At 43.7% G+C, this 27,426-nt stretch overlaps 2 protein-coding genes across 6 annotated transcripts; one reads left to right on the forward strand and one right to left on the reverse strand.

Moving 5' to 3' along the window:
• Positions 1–14,975, reverse strand: CDR2 (cerebellar degeneration related protein 2). Its single transcript, XM_034438808.2, has 5 exons — positions 14,744–14,975; positions 6,077–6,189; positions 4,785–4,933; positions 2,948–3,112; positions 1–2,314 (listed from the first exon to the last, which is right to left on the reverse strand). Exons 1-5 carry the CDS (start codon positions 14,973–14,975, stop codon positions 1,441–1,443), a joined length of 1,533 nt encoding a protein of 510 aa, XP_034294699.2. The 3' UTR covers positions 1–1,440.
• On the forward strand, positions 14,961–26,903 carry LOC117678090 (solute carrier family 68 member 1-like). 5 transcript variants are annotated; one of them, XM_034438803.2, is made up of 7 exons: positions 14,961–15,231; positions 19,777–19,957; positions 20,851–21,588; positions 22,995–23,149; positions 23,813–23,896; positions 24,141–24,284; positions 25,838–26,903. In XM_034438803.2, exons 1-7 carry the CDS (start codon positions 15,125–15,127, stop codon positions 25,965–25,967), a joined length of 1,539 nt encoding a protein of 512 aa, XP_034294694.2. In that variant the 5' UTR covers positions 14,961–15,124; the 3' UTR covers positions 25,968–26,903. The 5 variants fall into 5 exon arrangements, with proteins under 5 accessions (XP_034294694.2, XP_087734661.1, XP_060548849.2 ...); XM_087878535.1 differs by having other exon boundaries at positions 15,043–15,231; positions 25,941–26,903; XM_060692866.2 differs by having other exon boundaries at positions 15,172–15,231; positions 19,777–20,167.
• Positions 26,904–27,426: the final 523 nt, after the last annotated feature.

Raw genomic sequence — 27,426 nt, forward strand, 5'->3', positions numbered from 1 at the left:
TTCATTGTAGAAAGGATTTATTTGCCCTTAATTGCAAAACACCCAATAAGACCAAACAAACTGGTAGTAAGTGGAAATACACCATGTGGCAGAGTTGAGTTTCCACCTGGAATCTCGTAATAGAAGGAGAACAAGCCACCCTCAGTAGATAAGGCAGGTGAATTTGTAACAGCAGGCAAGAGTTTTAAAACTGCAATTGTGTTGTTTTTTTTCTTCTTCTTGCAGGCAGCTCAAGTTGTTCTTTTTAAATTAGGAATGCAATATGAAACAGATCCCTTTTCTTTGGAAAAAAAAAATAACAAGTCCCCTTTTGTGACACTGGTTGGCAACTGACCTATTGAATTTTTCTTAAAAACGTGGAACTAAAGGGAAGGGACTTTAAATTCTCCACTTCTGTTCCCAAGCGTTTCTTCCGACAAAAAATAGTAAAATGCTTGCTCTAAAACTACAGAGTTATTGGACTTTGCAACAGATGCGAGTTTCTGCAGGAAAGGATGGAATATGATCACAGCATATATTAAATATTTGGCCCGTTCTACATACAGCGTATTTGCTGGTGTGATCATAGGGACTTTGTGGCTTAAGCTGCTCTAAATCCTTCCCAATTTAGCCTCAAGTTGGCTGTGTGGTAGACCATTTCCAGAATATCAAATCCTTGAAAACACGCTGGAAGGATTTAAGTTAAAGTGAAATAGGGGACTCTCTTGTTTTTTATTTTGCTCTATGCTAATCAGTTTACCTTTTATATGGAGGCTGTTTTGTAATATTCAGTCGTCTAATGCAGCGGAAGGTTGACGCACCAGGAGTTTTATCAGCCAAATTATACTCTCCAATATATATATATATATATATTATATTCCAATCCTTGAATTCATTTTTTTGTTTGTTTGAGAGGCCACGCTGGATTTTAAAATAAGACAATGGCATCCCAGCATATCAAATAGTGACAGATCTGTAAAATTCCCTCACTTAAGGAATGTCAGAGTACACAATGTTTTAACTGTTTGCTTGCAGTTGTACATGACAATGGCACACTACCAAAAATCTATATTTTGGTTTTCAACCCCAGGAAGTGTCTTAAGTCCAGAAGAGTTGTTATTGTGTGTAATATAAGCTGTGTGGTAAACTCTGTGGTTTTCATTTCTATAACGCGTCAGGTTTTTTTTCAGCAGAACTAGAATTGTTAATTTGGAGTTGCGTAATAAAATTAATTTGCGAACTGGTTGTCAAAGATTTCGCCCTCCAGAGAGAACTTGGTTCAGGGCGAGACGGAATCAACCGGATTCCAACTCGGTAGAACTAACCAAATGGATCCAACCCATTTTACAGAAAATCTGCCAATCCTGAGCCAAACTTACATCTTTTGTTCCCTAAGAAACATTAAAAGGATAACATCATGAAAAAAAAAATATTATTATTTTTGATCCCCGCCATACTTTTTTAAGGACATTGAGAAGAGAAAGACTTATATTTTGCCCGATGTTCATCAATTTCCTTTTTAGTTTCTTCGATACGACTAAAGATCTCCTTGAAGAGAAGTTTATATTCAGGAGAAGCGTTGGAAGAGAAGTTGGCTGAATCAGCAGTCGGGGAACGGGGCTCCCTAAGACCCCCCTCCAGGGGTATGCACCCACCACGGACATCTTTGGGACGCTGTTTTGAGGTCTGCACGGCCTTGTGGTCCAGCAATTCTTTGTCCGTTTGACACTTCTGCAGAAGTTCTTCGTACTTGACCTTCAAGGCGTTGTATTGGGCGTCAACCTCGTTGAGTAGAGAGACGCCCCGTTGCTTGACGGCTTCCGCCCTCCTGATGCAGGTCTCTTCGTGGCCTTTGAAGAGGTCCTCGCCCGCCCCACTGCTGAGCAAGCTCTCGCTGGTGCTTCTTTTGAGGGACCTCTTCTCAAGTTCAGGAAGGATGAAGGACATCCCGTCCCAAGGACCGTGGCTGAGTTCTTTTTCTAAGGGGTCTTTGAGAGAAATGAAAAAAGATTCGGGGGGAAGTTGCTCCATTCTATTCAGACAGGGGCTTCCAGAATTAAAGAGCTGCTTCATTTCAGCCACTTCTGTCTCCAGTTCCTCGGCTCTCGCCTGGTACAGATGGATGTCCACCAGCTGTTGCTCCAGATCTGTGTTTTCCTTCAGCAGAAAACTGTACTCTTCCTCCATAGACAATCTCTTTTCTTTCTCCACATTGAGCTGAGTTTGCAAGAGAGTTATGGCCTTCTTCAAATTCTGGTTTTCCTCTTCTACGGGACTTAGTTGACTATCCATTGATATAATCTTTTCTGCAAATATATGATCATAGACAAAATACCTAGGTGTAGCACAGAAAGAGAGAAGGAAAATGCTTAGCGTGTTTTGCCCGATAAATCTCATTCCCATCGCATATGAAACCATCAATTGCATGGATACATCACATCGGGAAGAAATCACCCCAAAGTAAAAGACTTGGGTGCATTTATTTAAACCTGGAATATTAGTTAAGCATTTTAAATATCAATTTTCACCCAGTTCCAAACACTGTTCACCAAATCCGCTCCAGCACTCTTCTTAGATGTTAAGCTGTCTCTGGCTCTGTGGCAGCCATCTTAGGCTGCCTCTTCTCCTCGCCGTGGCATAGAGGGAAGAAAAAGTCCTGGAGTTCTGCAGGAGAGTTGCGCTCTCACCTACAACCTCACAGGACGCCCCTCCTTAGCTTCGCCACCCCTCCAAGGCGGTTTTGGCACAGGGAGAAGCCAGCACAGGGACAAAGAGCTCTGTTCCCTTGCGACTGGTATCGCCATGACATCATTTTCAGTTCTAAACATCAATTTTCAATCAAAACACGCTATGGCGTCCTCCTTATATGAAAATAAACCATTGGGAATTTTTGGCGGGAACGTGGCATGCGATCCGTACTAATTTTTCAGCGTCTTCCACATTGTGACTTGGTGAGTTTGCTACTTACTTGCGGAGATCGTACAGTTCTTTCAGGCATGGAAAACTCTGGACCGATTTGGGCTGCTCGGGTCTTTCGTAATTTACGTGGCTTTGCCCAGAGGTCTTCAACTCTTCCACCTGCCTCTGCAGTTCATCGATGTGAGTCTGGAGATTCTCAATGGTCTCCGTGAGACTAAAAGGAAAGTTTAGAAAGCACATGAACCAACATGGATAGAGCTGTCAAACTCCTTCAGGTATCTGAGAAGATTGCACCTGCTCGAAGTACAGTTTGATGTTCTCCTGACTTGGATCCCTGAAAGTACAGTTTGATGTTCTCCTGACTTGGACCCCTGAAAGTACAGTTTGATGTTCTCCTGACTTGGACCCCTGAAAGTACAGTTTGATGTTCTCCTGACTTGGACCCCTGAAAGTACAGTTTGATGTTCCCCTGACTTGGACCCCTGAAAGTACAGTTTGATGTTCCCCTGACTTGGACCCCTGAAAGTACAGTTTGATGTTCTCCTGACTTGGACCGCTGAAAGTACAGTTTGATGTTCTCCTGACTTGGACCCCTGAAAGTACAGTTTGATGTTCTCCTGACTTGGACCCCTGAAAGTACAGTTTGATGTTCTCCTGACTTGGACCCCTGAAAGTACAGTTTGATGTTCTCCTGACTTGGACCCCTGAAAGTACAGTTTGATGTTCCCCTGACTTGGACCTCTCAAAGCACGGTTTGATGTTCTTCTGACTTGGACCTCTCAAAAGTATAGTTTGATATTCTCCTGACTTAGACCTCCTTCTCCCACAGCTACCAGCTAACAAAAGGGGTCCTGTGAACATCACATCTCCATGTTCAAGAGAAAGACAGTCTTTTTTAAAAAAAATAAAAAAATCAGGTTCCAGATTGGAAGATTCAGAAGAATTAGCGCCAAAGTAAGCATGGTACAGACATTTCTCCTTAATTTTAATGAACTTTTGGGAGCAGATTGGGTATGAGTAAAAAGCAACACTGCTCTGCTAGCCCCTTTTCTGAACTACAGGCAGTCCTTGACATATGACCACAATGGAAACCAGAATTTCTGCTGCTAAGTGAAGCAGTTGTGTTAAGTGCATTGCGGCCAATTTTCTTCTTCTTTTTTTTGGCCATTGTCGTTGAATGAATTGGTGCAGTTAAGTGAATCACATGTTCATTAATGTAATCCACCTTTCCTCATTGACGTTGTTCCGATCCCTGGGAAGGTCGCAAATGGCGATCACGTGATCCAAAGACACTGCAACCGCCGGGCACGCATGCCAGTTGCGAAGCGCGTGGGTTTTGAATCACGTGACCGCAAGGATCCTGCAAAGGTCGTAAGAGTGAAAAACAGCCATAAAACAGCCTTTTTTAAAAATAGAATAGAATTCTTTTTATCGGTCATTTTCAGTGCCCTTGTGACTTTGATCGAATGGCTGTTAAGTTGAAAAGTACCCTCAGTGTTGCAAAATTTATAAAACACGGAACCTTTTGCAATCTGCAGTTGATGGATCTGATAAACTCATCACGGCACTGCTATCGGATTCGTTTTTCATCCTGCATCGGATGAAGTTGCCGCAGCTCACGAAAAACTTAGGCCTCCTAACACCATTTCTTACTCAGAAAAAGGGCCTCCGGACTCCCCCAGATTTTCAGGAGTGGGATGGGGTGGAGAAAAGGAGCGGGGGGAGGAGGAGGAGGAAGAAGCATGCCAGCCTACAATCCATTCCACCACTCAAAGGTCCTGCTTAGATAATCCTCTGATAGAATCGGACAAGGTCCGTGACGAATCGATTTATAATAACCTGGCAGATAAGGGGAAATTTATCCTGCCAGCAGCCAACTTAATTACCTTCCTATCTTTTGCTGGGAGGCCCTACTGTCGGCAACCAGTTTTTGATTAGTATCTTCTAGTTCTCTCGCCGTGACGTCCAGTTGCTCGTAGACTTTGGCGTGCTGATCGTTCATTTGACGTAGAAGATCCACCTGCTTGGTAAGATACTGCAGAACGAAAACAAAATTACAGTTATTAAACCAGCTTCTCCGCAGTGACTTTCGTCATTTCAAACACGGAGCGTTGTCTTAATGTTAGGACTCGGGACATCATCATCCTCTTTTAACGACCCCATAATCCCTTGCGGGATGAAGTCTGGGCAACTGAATGGAGCTGGCCAAATGCCCTTCCTGTCGCCAATGCGGAGTACTTTTCAGCAGATATATTCTCAGTGTGTCCCGAGAGAGAGAGAAATAATCTGCTTCTACCTAGGATCGAACTCACAGCCTACTGATTGTGAGGCGAAAGCTCCACCTCCTCACCACTCAATTTTAGGAGTCGTGGATATGTTCTGGGAAAATGGCATGCTGAAACGAAAAATAAAAGGACTGGAACAAAAATGAACGAATTGTTGAGGCATCCATCAAAGAGTTTTGGAAGTGTTTCAAATGTTATTTGTCCTCCCTTTTTCTGCTGCCTGTAAATCACTTAAGAAATCAGATTGTTTGAAGCTACAGTGAAAGTCACTTCCTAAATCTAGGACGGACAATATTTAGTCATGGCTGAAATTCAACTTTAGCTGACCAATTATACAACCATACAATAGTGGCCAAAATTGTCGAAACCTTTTGGGAAAAGCGTATTTTTGAGGTTTGATGGCTAATAACACCACTTTTCTTTTTGAAATTTCAATGTAATCCTATTCCACTGCTGGAATGGCCTGGGAATAGCCCAGACCTCAACCCAATTGAAAATCTATGGAGCCGACTAAAGAAAATGGTTAGTCAGAAGTGACCCAGCAATAAAACCCAGTTAATAGAAGCCATCATTCAATCTTGGTTTCACATTAGAATAGCTGCAGAACTAAAAGACTTGGTTCACTCCATGGGAAGACGTTGTAAGGCCATCATTCATGCTAATGTGAATTTCGTTGTATGGGTATACTGTGTATACTCCTGGGAGGCGCGGGGTGGGCTGGGCCAGTCAGGAGTGGGATTTGGGGGTTCTCCGAACCGCACAGAATCTTAGCTAGAGGTACTTCAGAACCCCTGCAAATCCCCACCAGCCCACCCCTGCGTCTACATCGTAACAGCAAACATGCAGAGTTGAAGGGGTACATAATTCAATTTTATAGGGCAGTCTTCAGTCACCTCTATTTCCTGCAGTTGCTCCTGGTTATTGGAATACATCTGCTGCAGAGAGGACTCCAATTCCGTGTTTCGGTCCAAAAGGGTCTTTCCCAGTTCAGCAGCCAGATGAAGATCTACGACAAATCGTGGGTATGACTTTAATCTAATTGCACCACCTTATTTTAAGATAGCGTCTAGGCATTACAGTCAAGTACGGTATAATTTCTAAAGGAATAAAGGTTTGCTTCATTCGTGGAGATTAATGGCACATTTTAGAATCTCCATAGTGGGTTTTTTTTTGGGGGGGGGTAATAGTTATCAAAGTTGCTTTACAATAGAATAGAATTCTTTAGAACAGAATTTATTATCTAAAGCTTAATCTATGCTTCTTATTTTGCCCTTCAGCATCTCACTGAAATGTGAAAAGGTGCAGAGTTAGTGAAGTCCTTTCAGGATAAGAGTTTGAAAACAGATGCATCAGATAATTCTATTTTTCACCCATTTTATTTATTTTATTTTATTTTTTGTATTCAATTAACCAAACTACAACGACATAGAATTGACAGCCACAAAAGAAGGAAACGAACAAGATAACATTTTTACTGCGTGGCCCTCATAACACACGGTTTCAAAACAGTGCTTTTGTTCCTTGCCTAAAATGTTTGGTGTTAAAACGCTGGCTTGGTCCCAGGGAATGCAAGTTATTTTTAAACAGGCCAACTTTGCTAGTATTAAGTTGGTACAAGTTTCATCACGCAAAGAATTGGCAGATTGCAAAAAAAAAAAAAAGGGTGCTAAGACTTAAGGACCTTAAAATCTTTTCCCATTACCTGTATAACATGCAAAAGAACTTTTGCTGTTAGCAATATTTTGGCTGACCGGCTGACCGAAATTCATTCAAAAGGTTGTCATGTTGACAATTAGCACAACAGAATGACAATCTCTTGCGGGAAACTAAACACTTCAACACTTCTTTGTGTTTAATTTTAAGATCTCCATTTGCTCTGTTTTGGTCAAACTTTTACACCTAAAATTTTTTGCAAGTTAAATGTTTTGGAAAGAAGCTCACTGACGCTACAAAAACTGCTACAACTTTGACAACTTGAAATAGGGGGAAAAGGGCCTGGTGGCTCAGCAGACTGATAGCATTGTGATTAACACCAGCTGTCTGCAATTACTGTAAGTTCGAATCTCACCAGGCTCAAGGTTGACTCAGCCTTCCATCCTTTCCAAGGTGGGTAAAATGAGGACCCAGTTTGTGGGGGCAATAAGCTGACTTTGTATAAATATACAAAAGTATGAAGGCTATTGCTTAATGCATTGTAAGCCGCCCTGAGTCTCCGGAGAAGGGCGGCATATAAATCAAATTTAAAAAAAAAAATAAAAAAAATATATATGTTGACTGGAAACCAAACAAGAGACATCAAACCTTGAAACACCCTGATGCGTTGTAATTTTTCTATCGCACTTATTGGTGTAAAAATTTTGGAAACATATTTGGGCTTCATAAAATGTCAGAGACCTCAAAGGACAATTTCTCTTCTTCGGTGACTACAAGCTTGATCTCAGAAGTACCGTAAAACGATCACGGATGCTTTTTTGCCAAACGTTCGAGCCAGAATTTAGGTTGTAATCTTTTCTAACAATCGGCAGAATTGTCAGGAACACAGGTGCCCAGGCTTAATAGTTCAAAGATCATTGCTGGCGTACCCAATAACTTCCACGCTATTATTATATTCTATGATCGGTCTCGAGCAACATTCAAAGTTCATAAGCTACATTCCCCCCCCCATCAAATTATCAAAGTAAGGACAGGCAGTCTTCAAATTACAACAATTCGTTTAGTAACCGTTCAGCGTTACAGGGCAGGGGCAGTGAAAAAAGTGTGTCCTCACACATGTGACAGCATCAGGGGTGAAATCCAGCAGGTTCTGACAGGTTCTGGAGAACCGGTAGTGGAAATTTTGAGCAGTTCAAAGAACCGGTAGCGGAAATTTTGAGTAGTTTGGAGAACCGGCAAATACCACCTCTGGCTGGCCCCAGAGTGGGGTGGGAATGGGGATTTTGCAGTATCCTTCCCCTGGAGTGGGGTGGGAATGGAGATTTTGCAGTATCCTTCCCCTGCCACGCCCACCAAACCACGCCCACAGAACCGGAAGTAAAAAAAAAATGGATTTCACCACTGGACAGCATCCCCATAGTCACGCGATTAACATTTGGGTGCTCATGAACAGGCATGTGTTTGCAATGTCCCAGGATCATGCAATCCCGTTGTGATCTTCACATCGACTTCCCACAAGCAAAGTCAAAGAGGGAAGCCCAATTTACTTAACGGCCGCAGGATTCAGTTAATTGTAGAGATTCGCTTAGCAACTGTGGCCAAAAAACGATTGTAAAATTGGGTGCAATTCATTTAAAATGCCTTGCTTAGCGATGGCAATTCTGGCCATATGTTGAGAACTGTATTTGATGAGAGATCCCTTTCCCCAACGTGATTCTCCTCCAGATGTATTCAACTTCTAAATTTACTATGGGAGTCAAGAGCTCCGTACTACGCAGATACACCTGGTAGCAGAAATCTATTTTCCCAGGTTCTCTTCAACATTACGCATCATTTCATAGCTACTCCTCCAATTCCAGTGATGCTTTGATAGAATCTTTGATCATTCATTGCAAAGCCATGGAAAAGTCCATTTTTTACTACTACAAAAAACAATCCACCTGCATACTCCAAAATATACTACAGACCGAAGTTGTGTATCTCTCTTCCAACACATCGCTTGTGCTAAAGTCCTAGGTATTTCAGATGAAACATTTCCTACGGAGAATATTGAAGCTAAATTAGCTGCACGTCTTAGTAATTTTACCAGAACCTATCAATTTTAAGGCGAATTGAAGTTCAATTGAAGGTACTCAGCAAAATTATACGGTAATCTTGAGTGGATAACTAGCAAAGGAATTCATCTTCTCATTATCGTACGATGTCTGAAGCTTGGAGGTCGGAAAGCATGAAGCAAGAAATTCTGAAATTTAAAAGACATTCAGAAATACAACTGCCTTCCTTCTTTCCCTACCGACAGTCCTTGACTTCCGACTACAATTGGGCCTAAAATTTCTGTGGTAAAGCGAGACGTTTGTTGAGAGAATTTTGCATGATTTTACGACCTTCCTTGCCACTGTTGCTAAGCGAGCGACACGCCGTTAATTGAATCTGGCTTCCCTTTTGACTTTGCTTGTCAGAAGGCCGCAAAAGGGGATCACACATAGCACACACACCAGGATACTGAAACCGTCATAAATATGAGTCAGTTGCCAGGCGTCTGAATTTTGATTTTGTAACCATGGGGATGCTGCAACGGTCGTAAGTGTGAAAATTAGCCATAAGTCATTTTTTTCACTGCTGTTGCAACTTTGGTCACTAAATGAACTGTTGTAAGTCGAGGATTACCTGTACCGCACGAGAAATAATCAGTCTGAAATATCTTGTAAAGCCATAATATTAGAATAGGCCTGCCACCATATCTGGAAAATTAATCATAAATGCCACAGTCCAATATTAAATAACATGAACAGCCTGGAACAATTAGGCGAAAGTTCAGAGTACAATAAAAGAAAATAGGTTTGCAATGTTGATTGTTGTGAAGGAAACAGTGTGCATGATTGATAAATTTCTAGCTCTCAGGTAATATAATCTCGTAATTGAGTATGCGATTTAGATGTTGCAAGCGATGCAATATTTCTAACCTGCCATTTTAAGCAACAACAATAGTCCAAATGATTTATGATGAATTTTTCTTTTTTTTTTTAAAAAAAGATATGCCTTTTCCACGCTTTGAAACTGACCTAAACCTGACTTAAAATGAGAGTATGTGACAACAGCTGCATTTTCATTGCATCCAAAGCCAAGAAATCAGGGCTTGTGATTCATAATTTAAAAACCCGGTACCGTACAACAATTTGGAGAATAAGAATCTTGAATTAAATGAAAATATGTCTCGGATATTGCATCATCGATCAAGAGAGTCAGGAAAAGCGAAAAGTTTGAGCCCCGTTTGAAGAAAGTCCTTTGCGTACAGCATTTCATAAAACAATGTGTGATCTCAAATTAAAGCTATGCCTTTTTAAACGGCAGGCTTTTAGAAATGCTAAATGTGAAGGAGAGAGGTTTCCAGATCAGCTTTTTTACATCTTTGAAAGACAGGTACAGAATATTTCCCTTCCAAAACATTTCAATATTTTTTCCAACATCCAAAAGTAGACAGGCGCCTGATAAATACAGAAAGGCAAAAATGTAATTTTTGTTGGACTTTAAACGGAACTAAATACAGAGCAGAGGTACCAGTATCGTAATAAAATCACTTTATTTTCTTTATCTGCACAAAACGTGTCTCTGGACTTCACACCCAAATCCCGTCTACACTGTACGCACCATCGGAGGACCTTGGCAATTTTATGGCACATCCAAACAAAGTCATTTGGAAATGTCTAAATTCTAGAGAAAATCCACCCACCCACCCCAATCCTACGGAACATCAGATAACCCTCCTTGCAAATTTAAAAACAGTAGTAAGATATGTCTATGGAGATTCTCAATCATCCAGGTCATGGTTGAAGAACAGAAATGAAGAAGCTTTTTGGATGAGAAGCGAAGGGGGAAAAAACCCCAAGAAAGTCCAGTAATAAGGCATCTTTATTTATTTTTATTTATTTATTTTGCATTGCTTATTTGTAATCAACCTAGATTCGGAATCTAGACTCGCCCTAAAGTCAAATTCTCTTTGCGTATCTGTGCTAAACTGTGGGAATATCCCCCAAAAGTTAAAAGTTCATTGATCTGCAGTTTTCCCAGAAGCCTAACCTTTTCTTTTAGAAATTGCTTTTCGGAGGGTTTAGCTCTATTACTCCCAAGCAAGGAGTAAGTACTCTGGTTGAACCCAAGGATTTAGTTTCCAAATTAAACACAGCAAGGAATCAGGCTTAGCCATCTTTAATTGCATTTAAAAGTCTTTCCTTAGGCTTTCGAAGAACGTTGTCTTCAAGGGCAGTGTTTTTTCAACCTCAGCAACTTTTTAAGAGGGTTGGAATTTAATTCCCAGAATTCCTCAGCCAGCAGGCTGGCTGGCTGGGGAATTCTGGGAGTTGAAGTCCACACGTTTGTAAAGTTGTTGAGGTCTAGCGTCTTTTGCCCACATTTATTGATGCTTTCTAAAGCCCCGTTTCTTTTCCTGAGCGCTTTCTATTCTTCCCCAGCCTCCCTTCCCACTCCCTCGTTCTCCACCCAAGTTCACATCCATCATTTCTTCTTAAAGGGGCTTCCCAGCTAGGCCCCTCCTCTATTCATTGTCCTCCCCCCCCCGCCTCTCTTGCTTTCGGGGCCCCTCCCCGCCATTCTCCTTTTGACTCTTTCAAGGTTCGCATTTCCCCCTTTATGCGTGGTGAAATGCCTTTTTATAAGGCAGGGGTGCCATTTGGTTCCCCTTGGAGCGTTATTCTGGTGGGAATAATACAGCAGGGGATGGGGGTGGAGGAACAAAGCAGGGCAGGACAGATGTGGAAGGAAGGAAGAAAGAAAGACAGGAAGAGAGAAGGGTGACGGAGGGAAGAAAGGAAGGTGGGGAGGAAGAAGGAAGGAGAAGGGTGATAGAAGAAAGGAAGGAAGGGGAGAAGGGTGACTGACAGAGGGAAGTAAGAAAGGAGAGAGAAGAAGGAAGGAGAAGGGTGACTGACTGAGGGAAGAAAGAAAGGAAGGGGAGAAGGGTGACGGAGGGAAGAAAGGAAGGTGGGGAGGAAGAAGGAAGGAGAAGGGTGATAGAAGAAAGGAAGGAAGGGGAGAAGGGTGACTGACAGAGGGAAGAAAGGAAGGAAGGGGAGAAGGGTGACTGACAGAGGGAAGAAAGAAAGGAAGGGGAGAAGGGTGACTGACAGAGGGAAGTAAGAAAGGAGAGAGAAGAAGGAAGGAGAAGGGTGACTGACAGAGGGAAGAAAGAAAGGAAGGGGAGAAGGGTGAGAGAGAAGAAAGGAAGGTGGGGAGGAAGGAAGGAAGAAGGGTGATAGAAGAAAGGAAGGAAGGGGAGAAGGGTGACTGACAGAGGGAAGAAAGGAAGGAAGGGGAGAAGGGTGAGAGGGAAGAAAGGAAGGTGGGGAGGAAGAAGGAAGAAGAAGGGTGATAGAAGAAAGGAAGGAAGGGGAGAAGGGTGACTGACAGAGGGAAGAAAGAAAGGAGAGAAAGAAGAAGGAAGGGGAGAAGGGTGACTGACAGAGGGAAGAAAGAAAGGAAGGGGAGAAGGGTGAGGGAAGAAAGGAAGGTGGGGAGGAAGAAGGAAGGAGAAGGGTGACAGAAGAAAGGAAGGAAGGGGAGAAGGGTGACTGACAGAGGGAAGAAAGGAAGGACAGAAGGGTGACAGAGGGAAGAAAGGAAGGTGAGAAAGAAGAAGGAAGGAGAAGGGTGACTGACAGAGGGAAGAAAGAAAGGAAGGGGAGAAGGGTGAGAGGGAAGAAAGGAAAGGAGAGAAGGAAGGGGAGAAGGGTGACTGACGAAGGGAAGAAAGGAAGGTGAGAAGGAAGAAGGAAGGAGACGGTTGATAGAAGAAAGAAAGGAAGGAAGGAGAGAAGGAAGGGGAGAAGGGTGACTGACGAAGGGAAGAAAGGAAGATGAGAAAGAAGAAGGAAACGGGGAAGGGTGATGGAAGGAAGAAAGGAAGACTCCGGCTGGGGATGATGGAATTCCTTTCAACAGAAAAGGAGGGAGGTGGGTAAGGGCAGGTGGGCAGAATTAAAACAACAAAAGACGAGGGAGGGAAGGAGGGAGGGGAGGCTGCTCGCACAGGTGAGCAGGAAGAATTAAAAAGAAAAAGCCATTGTCCAAAGGAAGGACGGAGGGATGGAAGGGGGCGAGAAACCCCCACTCAATTAAGGAGGCGAAGGGGTGACCCCTACCAGCCTTGACCCATGCTACAGCTACCCAACCCATCCAGCTGGGGAGGATGGGGACTGGAGTAGAGAGGAGGCAGGGAACTCTCTGCAGCTGGAATCCTCCCCACACTCACACCCTCCCCTCTGGATTAGCCAGGGGATGATGGGAGCGGGGTCCCTTGGCTGGAGGAGCGTGCTGGGGATGATGGGGAGCCTTCCCATGCAAGATAACAGGGAGAATAGGTGTTGGGAGCTCCACTCTACACCCTTCCCTCCTCCGCCCCCCCAAGACTAGAGGATGTTGGCTAGAAGGTAGAGTTGCGTTGGGTGGGGACAATGGGGAGTGTAGTCTGAAGCTTGAACTTCAAGCGCAAGGAGAGAAATGGGAAGGGGGAGGATAATAGGCACTGGAGTTCCAAACCCTTCCGCCCCTGCCAGAGGATGGTGGGGTTGGGTTAGTCGGGGACAATAGGAAGCGGAGTCCAGGACTTGCGCTCAGCAAGGAGAAGAGATGGGAAGGGGGAGGATAATAAGCTCGGGTGTCCCCGTCCCACTCAGCCACAGAGGACCCAGCTAGAAGGTGGGACTGTGTCGGTTGGGGATAATAGGGAGTGTAGTCCAGGGCTTGAACTCAGCGAGGACAGGAGATGGGAAGGGGGAGGATAATAGGCACTGGAGTCCTTCCTCCCCCCAAGCTAAACAGAAGATTGGCTAGAAGGTGGGGTTGGGCTGGTTGGGGATAATAGGGAGTGTAGTCTAGAGCTTGAACTCAGCAAGGAGATGGGAAGGGGGAGGATAATAGATGCTGGAGTCCTTGTCCCTCCATCCAAAGAGAATATTGGCTAGAAGGTGGGGTTGGGCTAGTTGGGGATAATAGGGAGTGTAGTCCAGGGCTTGAGCTCAGCAAGGAGATGGAAAGGATGTTGGCTAAAAACTGCATCAGCTGGGGATAAGGGAAAGTGTAGTCCAAGGCTTGAACTCAGCAAGAAGAGAAGATGGAAAGGATGTCGGCTGGGGATAAGGGAGAGTGTAGTCAAGGGCTTGAATTCAGCAAGGAGATGGGAAGGCGAGGATAATAGGCGCTGGAGTCCATCCCCCACCCCCCAAAGAGAACATTGGCTAGAAGGGGAGGTTGGGGATAATGGGGAGTGTAGTCCAGGGCTTGAACTCAGCAAGAAGAGAAGATGGAAAGGATAAGGGCTGGCTGGGGATAAGGGAGAGTGTAGTCCAGGGCTTGAACTCAGCAAGGAGATGGGAAGGGGGAGGATAATAGGCGCTCGAGTCCGTCCCCCACCCACCCAAAGAGAACATTGGCTAGAAGGGGAGGTTGGGGATAATGGGGAGTGTAGTCCAGGGCTTGAACTCAGCGAGGAGATGGGAAGGGGGAGGATAATAGGCTCTGGAGTCTGTCCCCCACCCACCCAAAGAGAACATTGGCTAGAAGGTGAGGTTGGGGATAATGGGGAGTGTAGTCCAGGGCTTGAATTCAGCAAGGAGATGGGAAGGGGGAGGATAATAGGCGCTGGAGTCCGTCCCCCCACCCACCCAAAGAGAACACTGGCTAGAAGGGGAGGTTGGGGATAATGGGGAGTGTAGTCCAGGGCTTGAACTCAGCAAGGAGAGGAGACGCGGGAGGATGATAATAAGAGCGTCGGAGTTCCAACCCCACCAAGCCAAAGAGATATTGGGGTGGGTGGGGGGGGGAAGGCTGCGTCGGCTGGGGATAATGGGGAGTGTAGTCCAAGGGAGAAGAAGCCGTCCGCCAGTGCCGCTCACCTTGCTGCAGGTCCTGCTGGTCGTACCACGGCTCATCCTCTCGGATCTCGAACTCCTCCACCAGGCTGTCGGTGAGCATCTCGGCGCCGCCGCCTCCGCCGCCGCTCACCGTCCCTGCGGGCGCCGGGCTGCGCGCTGCCTTTAAAGCCGCTCCCGAGTTCCTCCGAGCGTCTCCGGACTCTCCCGAACGCCCCGCCCCGCCCCTCCCGGAGGGCTCAGGGGGCGTGTCCATGAAGCCGGAGAGGCAACGTGGCAAAGGACGCCCGGCGCGATTCAAAACCAGGAACCCACGCCGGCAGTAGCCAATGAGCGCGCTTCCTTCGACGGGCGCTCCCGGACGCTCCGGCCAATGGCGAGCAAGAGGGGCTCCGCCGCCGGCCAATGGCAAGCGATTTGAGAGGAGTCGGGGTGGTGGTGGTGGTGGTAACGACGACAACAAGACCCGCCCTCCGAGCTTTTCTGCGCTGCCCGAGGCTGAAGTGTGGGGGGTCAGTGTGGCGTCGGCGGGGGAGGGGGGGTCGCGCCGTTGCTAGGCGGTCGCCGTTGCTAGGGGTCGGTTGCTAAGGGGAACGAATGGCGTCCCGGTGACCGAGGGCCCTTCGGGGGTCCTGTGAAAGAAGTTGCGGAGTGGACACGGGCAGGGTGGCCGTGGGGAGGGTGACGGGAGAGGAGGGTTAGAGGTCGGGGGGGTGCAGGAATTAGACCCCCCCCCCTTATAAAGCAGGCGGACGGGGAATGGAGCTCCTGGCCGGCATCAAACGGGACTACAAAAGAAAAAGGTCCCAAATGCTCCTAATTCCTCTTAATATATTAACTATTAATTAGAATGGAGGATAGACAACCATTTTTCTGAAATGGTGATATAGGGTCTTCTGCTTGAGGGGGGTTGGACTAGAGGACCTCCAGGGTCCCTTCCAACTCTCTTGTCTAGGGAGATTCTCAAGTCCTCCAGGTCATGGTTGCCCCAAAGGTGCTTTATTTATTTATTTATTTATTTATTTTTCTTCAAGAGGCAACTGGACTTTTTCTGGTGGTTCTTTGAAGAAGATGTATCCGAGAAGCTTCTTCAGCTCTGACTGGATGATGGTGGGGAATGGAAAGATTTATCCAGTCAGAGCTGAAGAAGCTTCTCGGATGAGAAGTAAAATGTCTTCAGAGAATAGAATAGATTCATATTATATGACATTAGAATAGAATATTAATAGAGTAGAGTAGAATATTACAATAGAATAGAGTAGAACAGAACATTGGATTGGAATGGAATGGAAATGCAGAATAGAATAGAATAGAATAGAATAGAATAGAATAGAATAGAATAGAATAGAATAGAATAGAATATTACAATAGAATAGAGTAGAACAGAACAGAACATTGGAATGGAATGGAAATGCAGAATAGAATAGAATAGGAATAGAATAGAATAGAATTCTTTATTGGCCAAGTGTGATTGGACACATAAGAAATTTGTCTTTGGTGCATAAGCTCTCAGTGTACATAAAAAGACAAGATATATTCGTCAAGAATCATAAGGTACAACACTTAGTGAAAAACCAGAAAGTCCAAATGCCTCTTGAAGAAAAAAACAAAATAAAACCCACCTTTGGGACTTCCAACTGTTCTTTTATTCTAAACTGCAACACCAACTTTTCCCCAAGCAGTTTGTGTTCCATTTATACAGGTCCAAAATATTAAGTCCCTTTTCTGGAAAGTCACTATGCTCAGCCTGAAAGCTTTCTATGCTAATACATAGAATTCTGGTACTATCTGTCAGTTCAACATAAGTGTCCAGCAAAAAATGGGATCACTTGATCTTAGCCAAAGTGCTGAGAAACAAATAAGTGTTTATTTTTGTTCGATGCCGTGCTGAATCCTGCTTAACTCTGCGGCGTTTGGTAAATGCAGAATTCCACCTTTCACAGTAGAGGTAGTCCTCTGGTTGTGACTCACAATGGAGCCCAAAAGTTCCATTGCTAAGCAAGATGGTTGTTAAGTGAGTTTTGCCCCATTTTATGACTGCTTGTTAAGGTGAATCGCTGCAGTTATTAAAGTACCAACACGGTTGAGTGAATCTTATTCTCCCATTGACTTTGCTTGTCAGGCGGTCGCTAAAGGGGAATCACGTGACCCCAGGACACTGCAACCGACATAAATGTGAGTCCGTTGCCAAGCATCTGAATTGTGATCATGTGACCATGGGGATGCTGCAACAGTCCCGTGTGTGAAAAAGACCCTAAGTCACTTATTTCAGTGCCGTTGTAACTTTGAGCAGCCACTAAATCCATGGTTGTAAGTCAAGGACTACCTGTAACAGCCATTTTAATAATAGGATTCTGGCTTTTTGGCCACTGTACTGCTGTGCCTTGAGCCCCTCTCCCATAGCATCCCTGAAGAGCACCAGGAACTTCTCGCTCAGAAATTGTTTTCTGGCTAAAAATCTCATTTGTATCAGGGTTTCTCAAAAAACGTGGGAAGACCCCTGCATGTCCCCAAGACCCTCTCTGGGCTTTGTGAAATCATAAGTCATTTGCCAGCCTGTGATGAAAAGAAATACCATATTAAAAATCCCATCTAACAACCCTCAGGAACTGTAGTAGCAGCGGCAACTGCATCCATTTTAATTTTTAATATAGTAAATATTGACATAAAGCACACCAACCAAAGCTTTCTTGGGGTCGTCGTTCCCAATTTTCAAAAATGGGAAGGAGTTCTGAGAGAGAGAGAAAAAAAAAATTAAACAGGGTGGTACAATATCTTTTGAAATGGGGTTTAATCCACCGAAGCTTTCCAAGTCGTAAATATTTAAGGCTTTTAAAAGTGCGTGTATGGGCAATGACAAACATCTCCAGATAGAGTCTAATCAATATTTTTAAAAAATGGTTTGCTGGTTACAGCAAGAAACCACAATCATTCTGTGTAGCGTTTTGAAGAGGGGATAATTACTTATTTTATGCTTTATTGCAAAGGCCCCGAACTTGCTTCCTTATCCGCTCTTTTAAATAGGGGGCTGTTTGGTGCCCTTTTACAGCATCAAAGAGGCATTTGTGTTTGAAAACACGAAGCAAACCTTTGGTCCTGTAGAAATCTTGCATTGATTGGACAAGGCACTATGAATATATCCATGAAAATATATGAGAAAGAAAACGTGCCGTATAATGGATGTTATTGTGCTAGGAGCCAAGATGTGGGAACGGACCAAAGATTGGAGGTGGACCTCACACGCAGACAACAGCTCCTGATTCCTGCTAAATATTCCGTGTGTTGCATGCCATTCATTCTTAATCTTACCCCAGGCATTAATTGCATCAATCTTGGGATTCCTTTGAAATAAATATTACTAAAGGGCAGCACTGCTCTCTCTCTCTGCTTAACTGATTTCTAGTTTGCTTTTGTAACATACTGTACAAATAGGTGGATTAACTATATCCTTTTACAGGGGTTTTGTACGTCTGTTGAATTGTAGGGTGTTTTATTTTTTTTTATTTTTTTGTATATACAGTGGATTGTGGTCCATATCCTGGTTTATTAAAATTAAAAAAATAAAATAAAAACGTAGGTGAAAAGAGCGGGGCAGACTCTTTTGTGCTCCTTCTGTGTTATCTCAGTTGGAAGGCAAATGTCCTTTTTTTCCCTCCGGATGGGTCCATGAAAGTCGATGATGCTCTTTATTTTCTGTTGTTAAATCTTGTCCAATTGCTAAGCTCTTTGACTAGGCGTGGACCAATGTAGGTGAGAAAATGTTGCCCTCTAGCGGTTCGTGTGAATTATATTCTAATTAAAAGAAGATTTATATTCCCTGTCAGCATTTAGCTTTGTTCAGGCAGGCACACTGTCCTTTTAACTAATTTAATCAACGGTTTTATGCGCTAGCTGAGGACAAAATGTTTTGATTCGTAACAGACTCAGTTTCTGCCCTGTATTAAAATCTAGCTTAACACCCACCATCTTATTTTAGCTTGTATTTATATATATATATATATGTATTTATTATTCAAATGTATATAAATCACCCACCTTTTGTTCTTTTCATTGGCTGTGTTCACGTATATTGGCCAAAATCCAATGTACTCTTGCTTGTTCTTTTTCGTTATTATACATGCAAATAATAAATAAATCCTTTCTGAACTTATTCATTACCAAATTACAGGTTGGTAGCACAGCCCTTCTAAAAAAAAAAATACATTAATTCCTTTCCCACAGAGAAAGGAACACACCCTGTGCAGCTGATAGTCACAAATTAATTTCTTTTAAAAATTCAGCACGGTGCATTAGATAATGCAAAACTTTTTTTCCATGCTAAACTGATCAGATTAACCAGATTGTTTTGAATTATCACCTATACCAGTGTTGGCGAACCTTTTTGGCACCAAGTGCCGAAACGGGAGCCTGCACATGCAGGGGAGCATCGGAAACCGGAAGAGCACGTCCCTAGCGTGCATGCACACACTGGGAAAATGAGCTTCCAGTTTCCGGCGTGCGCATGCAAGCCGGTTGCCTGGCCTTCCGGTTTCTGGCATGCGTGCTCAAAGACCAGCTGGCTGGCGCACATGTGCGCACTGGAACCCAGAAGAGCAACAGGCGACAGCTGGCGTGCCCAGAGAGATGGCTATGTGTGCCACTTCTGGCACGCGTGCCATAGGTTCGCCACCATTGACCTATACCATACTTACCATTTTGTGAAAACAATGTTTGGTATTAATTAACCTTATTTTTTCCCAAGAGCAATGTTTCTGTCATTTGTTCCAATTCAAACATAGTGGTGTTTAAGACTTTAGTGTCATATTTGTGTTATGTTTCAGTCATCCACTGATTGTCTCTAAGTACCATTAAATATTACACAAAAAAATCCTAAATTCCAGAAAATTATGATTACGCTTTAAACTGAGGCGCTTCACCCTTAACCCTCTGGAAGTTCTGGTTCCAGCTGCACGTAGATTTTTAAAAAATCAGAAAGCATATTCCGAGCTGTGCCATGAGAACTGCAAGCCGTATATACTTATTTTTCCCCCCCAATGGCTATTCTTTCTGTTCCACAGGGAAGAAGAAAAATATCACAGCAGAAATATGAGGACCTTTTTAGGACTTCACCCTAATGCTCTCGCCTACTCGATGACCACGTTAGGCGCTGGAATGATGAACAGCATCTTCAATTTCTATTACGTTAAACTCTTTTTAAACAAGTACAAGATCTCAGAAGCAGCGTTCCATCAAGGGCAGGTAACGGGAAATAGTATTGATGTAACTATTTATATTTTGTTTCAGACAGAGGTGGGATTCACTTGCCTTCCCTACCGGTTCGCAAAAATGAGTGTGCGCGTATGCGCAGTAGCCACGCATTACGTCCGGGCGAGTGGGTGGAGCCTCCTGCAGTCACCGCTACACGATCCGGAGAAAACTGGCTGAATCCCACCACTGGTTTCAAAGCAGGTTATATTTTTTTACTGTACAACTGAAATGAACAGCTTGCCATGAGACCTATTAAACAAAAGTAGCCATAGAGCAGTGTTTCTCAACCTTGGAAGCTTGAAGATGGGTGGACTTCAACTCCCAGAATCCCCCAGCCAGCAGCGCTGGCTGGGAGATTCTGGGAGTTGAAGTCCACCCATCTTCAAGCTTCCAAGGTTGAGAAATACTACCATAGAGTGTTGTCATTAGTAAGTATTCACTTTGTAACCCAAATGCTGCTGGTTTGAAATTCAACAGGACACTTGGTTTTTGAGAATAATTGTGATATTTTATTTTATTTTTTTAATTTGATTTATATGCCGCCCTTCTCCGGAGACTCAGGGTGGTTTACAGTGCGTTAAGCAATAGCCTTCATACTTTTGTATATTTATACAAAGTCAGCTTATTGCCCCCACAAACTGGGTCCTCAATTTACCTACCTTAGAAAGGATGGAAGGCTGAGTCAACCTTGAACCTGGCAAGATTCGAACTTACTTTAATTGCAGACAACTGGTGTTAAATTACAGTGCTTCTGTCTGTTGAGCTAAACCAGGCTCCTTTTCAGGTAGTCCTCGACTTAGGACCGTAATCGAGCCCGGAATTACAGCTGTAAATCATACCAGTCATTGCTTGGGGAAAACCTGACCTGTCCCGTTTGCTCCTAGGTTCTTTTCATGATCTGGAATGCCATCAACGACCCTCTTTTCGGGTACCTTCAGGACAACTCCCAGGTGCCCTGCTGCTCCCGCCGTCAGTTTTCGATTTTGTACGGCGCCCCCTTGTACGCCCTGGCTTTCCTCCTCCCGTGGTTTCCTTGGAAACAATACGAGGAAGACGACTGGCTCTGCGGGCTGCATCTGATTGTGGCCTTGTGCGCCTTTGACGGCCTGCTCACCTTCGTCTTGCTGGCCCAGTGCGCCCTTTTCGCCGAAATCTCCACCCGGCACGAGAGTCGCCTGCAGCTGATTAAGTACAACCAGGTGGCCAGCTTGGTCGGCTCAACCAGCATCCTGTTCTGCGGTTTGATCTCGGCCAACATGGAGCGCTTCGCCTACTTCCAGGCCTTCACGGTGCTGGTAGCGGTCACCGCAACGGCTTGCATGTCCTACACCGGCTTCTACAGCACCACTCAGTACGAGCAAAGGGAACCGTTGATGGACGGGTCTGATCCAGAAAGCGCCAAGCCCCCCTCCCTCTCTTGGTCTTCGGTGTTCTCGTTGACCCGCCAGATCCTGACTCAGAAAAACTTCCTGCTTTTTGTCGTCATGAACTTTTTTCAAGTCTTCCACTTAGCCTTCTGCAACAATTTCATGATGATCTTTGCAGATAATCTCATCCCGAACGGAGTCCTTTCTTCCTCCGTCAGAAGTTTTATGTATGGGGCAGGTTTCATTTGTCCACAGGTAGGCAGGAAACCCCGTGCTCTTTTTGTCAATTTTTTTTAAAAAAAATTGGATGTTGAGTCCTAACATTTTTTTTTTAAATTTGATTTATATGCCACCCTTCGCCAGAGACTCAGGGCGGCTTACAATGTGCTAAGTAATAGCCTTCATCCTTTTGTATATTTATACAAAGTCAGCTTATTGCCCCCACAAACTGGGTCCTCAATTTACCTACCTTAGAAAGGATGGAAGGCTGAGTCAACCTCAATCAACCAATATTTTAAGTCATACTTCTTACTGGGAAAAGTTAGGGAGGATCTTGGAGAAAAACATGATCCAGGATCAAAGATTGGGCACTGCTGTTTTCATTTAAAATTGCCTGACTTTTACATACAGGGGTACCTTGCCAGGGGTGGGCTTCAAGAATTTTAGCAAGGGGTTCTCTGCCCAGTTGCTGGGTGGGCGTGGCCTAATTGGCTGCCTGCACCATGGCGGGGGGTGTGTGATTGCCCTCCGGAGGCTTTTTTCAAGCCTCCGGGAGGGCCTCCCTAGGCTTCTGGCCTTCCTGAACTTCCGGTAGGCCCATTTTCCGCCCTCTCCGAGCACACCCTGCACATACCTGCATCCAAAAGGGGCGGCATGGGGACTCCTGGGAGGGGTGGGGTGGGCGGGGCCAGCCAGGAGTGGGATTTGGGGGTTCTCCGAACTGCACAGAATCTTAGCTAGAGGTTCTCCCGAACCCCTGCGAACTCCCAGCAGCCCCACCCCCGTACATTGGTACTCAACTGCTTTGAAACACACTGAATTTGGTACTTTTGATGCGAAAATTTTGTCCCGGTACTCATTGTTTGTTTGGTACTCGACTCACGGGCTAGAACTCGTCGCTGTTGGCTGCCTTGTGACTCTTTACATTATTCCTTATGGTAAACGTGTGTTTATAATTCATCGTTTTTGGTACTCATCACACCTCCTGGAACTAATTAAGGATGAGTATCAAGGTACCACTGTATATGATCTAATTAATGAAGGGGGTTTTTCTCACTTGTTCCCAGCACAAAATGCAGCTGGTTGGTACGTGTGTATAGTACCCATACACCTGTAAAATATTCTACCTAACCGGTATATAATGAATAGTTTCCCAAAAGCATTTTTGTGGAAATTTTGTTTTCCGTTTCAATAACGCCATCATGACAAGAAATAGGATTTGAGAGTTATCCCTTCAGATACAGCATCTCTGGCCTGTTTGCTTTCAAAATAGGGTTTCTTTCCCAATTTTTTTTACCTTTAAAAAAAAACGACCACTGTGCATGCAATTCAACTTTGGTTTTAATGTCGTTCTCTCTCTCTCTCTCTCTCTCTCTCTCTCTCTCTCTCTCTCTCTCTCTCTCTCTCTTTCTCTCTCTCTCTTTATCCCTGTTCTGTTTCAGTGTCTTGTGCTCCTCAGCCACACGTTGTTAGTGAAATTTGGTTACTACAAGATCATCTTACTTTCTTTCTACCTGGAAGGAATGGCTGCAATTCTTATGCTCGCTCTGGGTCGAGAATATTACTATTTCCTGGCTATTTATCTCACTGTCAACATGTAAGTAAATATTTACCATCCGTTCTAGGAGCTGAAAAATATTGCTGGCAGTTGTTAGGCTGCCAAAATGGGGGAGACCAAGAAGATATACTTTATGGTAATGAACAAATTTGACTTGACACTGGTGCAATAGGACTGGGTATGCTGTTAATATGATTTATTGGGTTAGGGATTTTCTGTCTTCACTGTGAGTTGTATTGTGTTGGGGGGGGGTGTGCACTGAGGGAGCTCAACCAATCTCATTGCGCATATGTTGTGCACTGACAATAAAGATTTGAATTGAATTGAATTCATTCCTGTTTCAGCAGGCCGGCCTGGCCTAACTTTCCCTTTATATTGCTTTTTGATTTTATTTTAAACTGGGATGTCTTGAATTATCTAGGACCAGAGTGTTTAGTATATTTTATTTGGTTTTTTTAACGTTTGTATTACATGTATTTTTATCGTTCGCTGTTCACCACCCTGAGTCCCTCAGGAATAGGGCGGTAAATAAATAAATAAATAAATAAATAAATAAATAAATAAATAAATAAATAAATAAATAAATAAATAAATAAATAAATAAATAAATAAATAAATAAATAAATAAATAAATAAATAAATAAATAAATAAATAAATAAAATTGTGTGGGCCAGATTCACCAGATTATTTTATTCCTTCAGGGTGATGGTTCAGGCCTCCTTCAGTCTGTTTAATCTACCACTGGCCGATATCGTTGATGCAGATTTAAAGAAACATAAACGAAAGTGAGTATGTGCTGTTGTAGCCCGCCAAGGGCCAGCAGAGCTGGCAGCAGATTCAGAGAGAGAGGAGGTTGGGGAGGAACATGGGCCAGTCCTGGAGTCTGGGGAAGGCTCTGCTGTGGGCTCTGCATCAGAGGCAGAGAGGGGATCAGGGCCTTATGCCAGTTATCAGCTGCCTTCAGAGTCAAGACATCAGTGTTGTTTCCATTATTATGTCAGATAAAACCTGGTCTCTTTTACCTTTCAGATCTCCGCTCTCGTCAATGGTCTTTGGAACCAACGCTCTCTTCACAAAGCCAGCTCAGTCTTTAGCTCCTATGCTTGTGGTTTCTGTACTAAATCAATTTGGCTACGCGGATCTGAATAGTAAAGCCGTCGATCCTGATTCCAGGTAAGTGGCCGGTTGTTATGAAAGTCAGCCCCCGGGTATCTGCCTAAAAGGCTTTTTAAAGTTTTGCAGGAAGTCCTCGACTTAACGACCACAGCTGGGAAGCGGAATTTCCGTTGCTAAGCGAGCAACGGTTGTAAAGTGAGTCACACCCAATTTTATGACCTTGTTAAACGACGCAGACAATCATTAAGCTTGGCTCTTCCCCCCCCTCCCCCCCCCACCCGGTTAACTTAGCTTGCTGGAAGCTGTTTGGGAAAGTCGTGACTGGCGCTCACGTGATCCTAGGACTCTACATGCCAGTGGCCTGAATTTTGAACATGTGAGCATGGGGATGCTTCGACAGTCGTAAAAGCAAGGACTTTTTTCCCCCAGCACCGTTGTAACTGCAAATAGTCTTTTAAGTGAATAATTGTAAGTCAAGGACTTCCTGTAGAGGTTTTTTTATTTGACTCTTGATTTACATTAGGACCAGGGGTGAAATCTACTTACCTTCCTTACCAGATTGGAAGCGTGCGTGCCGTGCGTGTTACGTGTGCGCACAGACCTTCTGTGCATGTACAGAAGGTAAAAAACACATTACTTCCTGGTTAAAACCAGGAAGTAATGACATCCGGGCGGGTGGGAGGAGCTTTGCTCCGCCATGGCTACCGGATCACCGAACCACCAGCCAAGATTGCTACTGGACCGGGCGATCCGGTCCGATCCGGGAACATTTCACCCCTGATTAGGACCCAGATTGTCGAGGGCAAGAGGCTGGCTCTGTAAACCACTTAGAGAAGGCTGTAAAGCACTGTGAAGCACTATATAAGTCTAAATGTTATTGCTATTAGACTCTGTGTTTGATGATGGATCTTAATTCTGCTTGAAGTGATCAATCAGTCTTTTTTTTTTTTTTTTTTGCTGTTTTAACCGGAGCATTATATTGTTTTTTTAAAAAACATGTTTTTATTATATTTTCCTTTGTAATACAACATATTTTCAGTTTTACAACGACAGTCCATCTCATTCCATCTTTCCTTCTCCTTCCCTCCCTTCCCTTCCCTTCTCCCCTCCACTTCCCTCTCCTTCCCTCTCTCCTCCTCTCCCCTCTCTACTTCCCTGAGTAGAGGGAAGAGGAGAAGAAAGGAGACAGAAGGAGAGGGAAGTAGAGTAGGGAAAGCAGAGAGGGAAGTGGATGGGAGGAGAGGAGTAGGAGAAAGGGAAGGAGAGCGAAGTGGAGAAAAGGAGAGAGGAAAAGGTTGAAGAGGAGAGGAAAAGGGAGGAGAGGGAAGGAGAGAGGGCGATCAATCAGTCTTGAAGGTGACAGACAACTTTTTGGTTTTGCTGGCAAAAGATGAACATAACCTTGGTAATCAATGTATAAAATCAATAATGCAATTTGGGGTGATTTTTCTGAGCCATAAACAAGATTTCGCTCAGAAAGCTGGGTTCCAAATGCGAACAAAAGACAGCAGGATCATCCTGAAGGGTGGAAAATAAATCAGCACAGGTCAGGCTGTAGCGACACTCGGTTCTATAATCCCGGTGGAAAGTTGTAAAATGTTTTCTCCTAGTCTGTACTTAGGTCTCCATGATGCCATGTTCTACATGATCTGCCTGGTGCCACTTTGCATTGCGGCCATACAGATCCTGACCTGGACCCCTTTTTCCATCCAGAATACTCACCTGACGCCGATACTATGAACTGGATCAATGCGAGCATTGCTGAAGAGCAAGAACACTGGGTTTTCCTAACTCTCTGAACGAGCCAATCAAATGCAGCCTGTGCCACTTTGTGATTCTCTGTAGTTTTAAATCTTATCATTCTTTATTATGAAGTGGGAATCTTTTTCTAAGTTCCATTGATATACCAGATAAATGGAGACAAATTCAACCTTGCAAGTAAACTGGGTGCATACTCTTTTAAGTTTCTGTCTCGCCTTAACACGCAAGGGATGAATAAAATGCCTTCTACCTATTAAGACCAAAAAACGGGGCGATTAGGATGGGGTATCTAAACACCATTCCACCATGAATGGTTGTTTGAAGGTTGAAGCACACAAGGAAATATGGAGGGCTGCATAACTAGGAAAACTAAGCCTGACAATATCATAGAAGCTGTTACTTTATAGAGACCATCAACACTGGTGTATTCATGTTCCAAAGGGCAGTGGTGATTTGGCACACCAGAGTGTAGTTTGTCAGTGGTGGCCAAGGGGGAACTGTGGAAAAATGCACATGGTGGAAAAATCGAAGCGAAGGGCAGAAATTTCAGTAGGAACTTGATGGAAAGGTTTGATAGCAGAAAGAAAAGCTGTTTTCTTGAACTTTTTCTCAAGCTGTCAAGCTTAATATTGAGCTTGACAGTTTAGGAAAAATATCTCTTAGGAAAATAGGCCTTAAGTGCCACACCGATAATCTTGTGTTTACTTGTAATATCATCCGATTTCTGTATTTTGTTTTAGCTGATGATTTTTTTTTTCTGCCTTATTTTAAAATGCGATTTGGGATTTTCTTTCTATAAAAGTCTTCCGTTTTTACTTTTTTCAATAGTATTTGTAATGAATGGAAAACAAATTTTGCTTAATAAGGTGAAGTCTGAATTACAACCAAAATAAATTGTACTATCTTTTGTCCAATGGATTAATGTGTCATTTATTCTTATAATGCATATATGCAAGCCAACTTTTTTTTTCTTTTCATTCTTATTACAACATTGGAGGAAGGAACTTCTTAGAACTAAATTGGGCTTTAGCTTTTTTCTTATGTTGAGGTAGGTTTGGTCTATCAAATTCATCTGTTCCAGTCCAGTGGTTTTCCCAGTCCTTTTAATACACTATCCTAAAGTTTTTAATCTAATAAACCCTTAGTGCCTTTTATGATGAATTAATGGATTGCATTTTTAAATCCTTAAATTACTTTCTGCTTGCTGGGCATATTATAGGGAACGTAATGCAACTGGCTTTTATAGGTAATATTTTTGGTGGAGTATAAATTGTATAAACACCAGTCTATCGTTTTTCCTGCTTGCTTGGTAAACTGGATGAACTGGTAACAGAACAGGCTTACAATCAGGAATACTGCTTAAGAATTGGAAAAACACCCACATTTATTTAAAACACTTCCTCCAAACATTCTTGTTATAAATGATGGTATTTTTCAG

Source organism: Pantherophis guttatus, chromosome 14 (genome assembly GCF_059756535.1).
Source record: "Pantherophis guttatus breed Tessera chromosome 14, ASM5975653v1, whole genome shotgun sequence".
NCBI lineage: Eukaryota > Metazoa > Chordata > Lepidosauria > Squamata > Colubridae > Pantherophis > Pantherophis guttatus.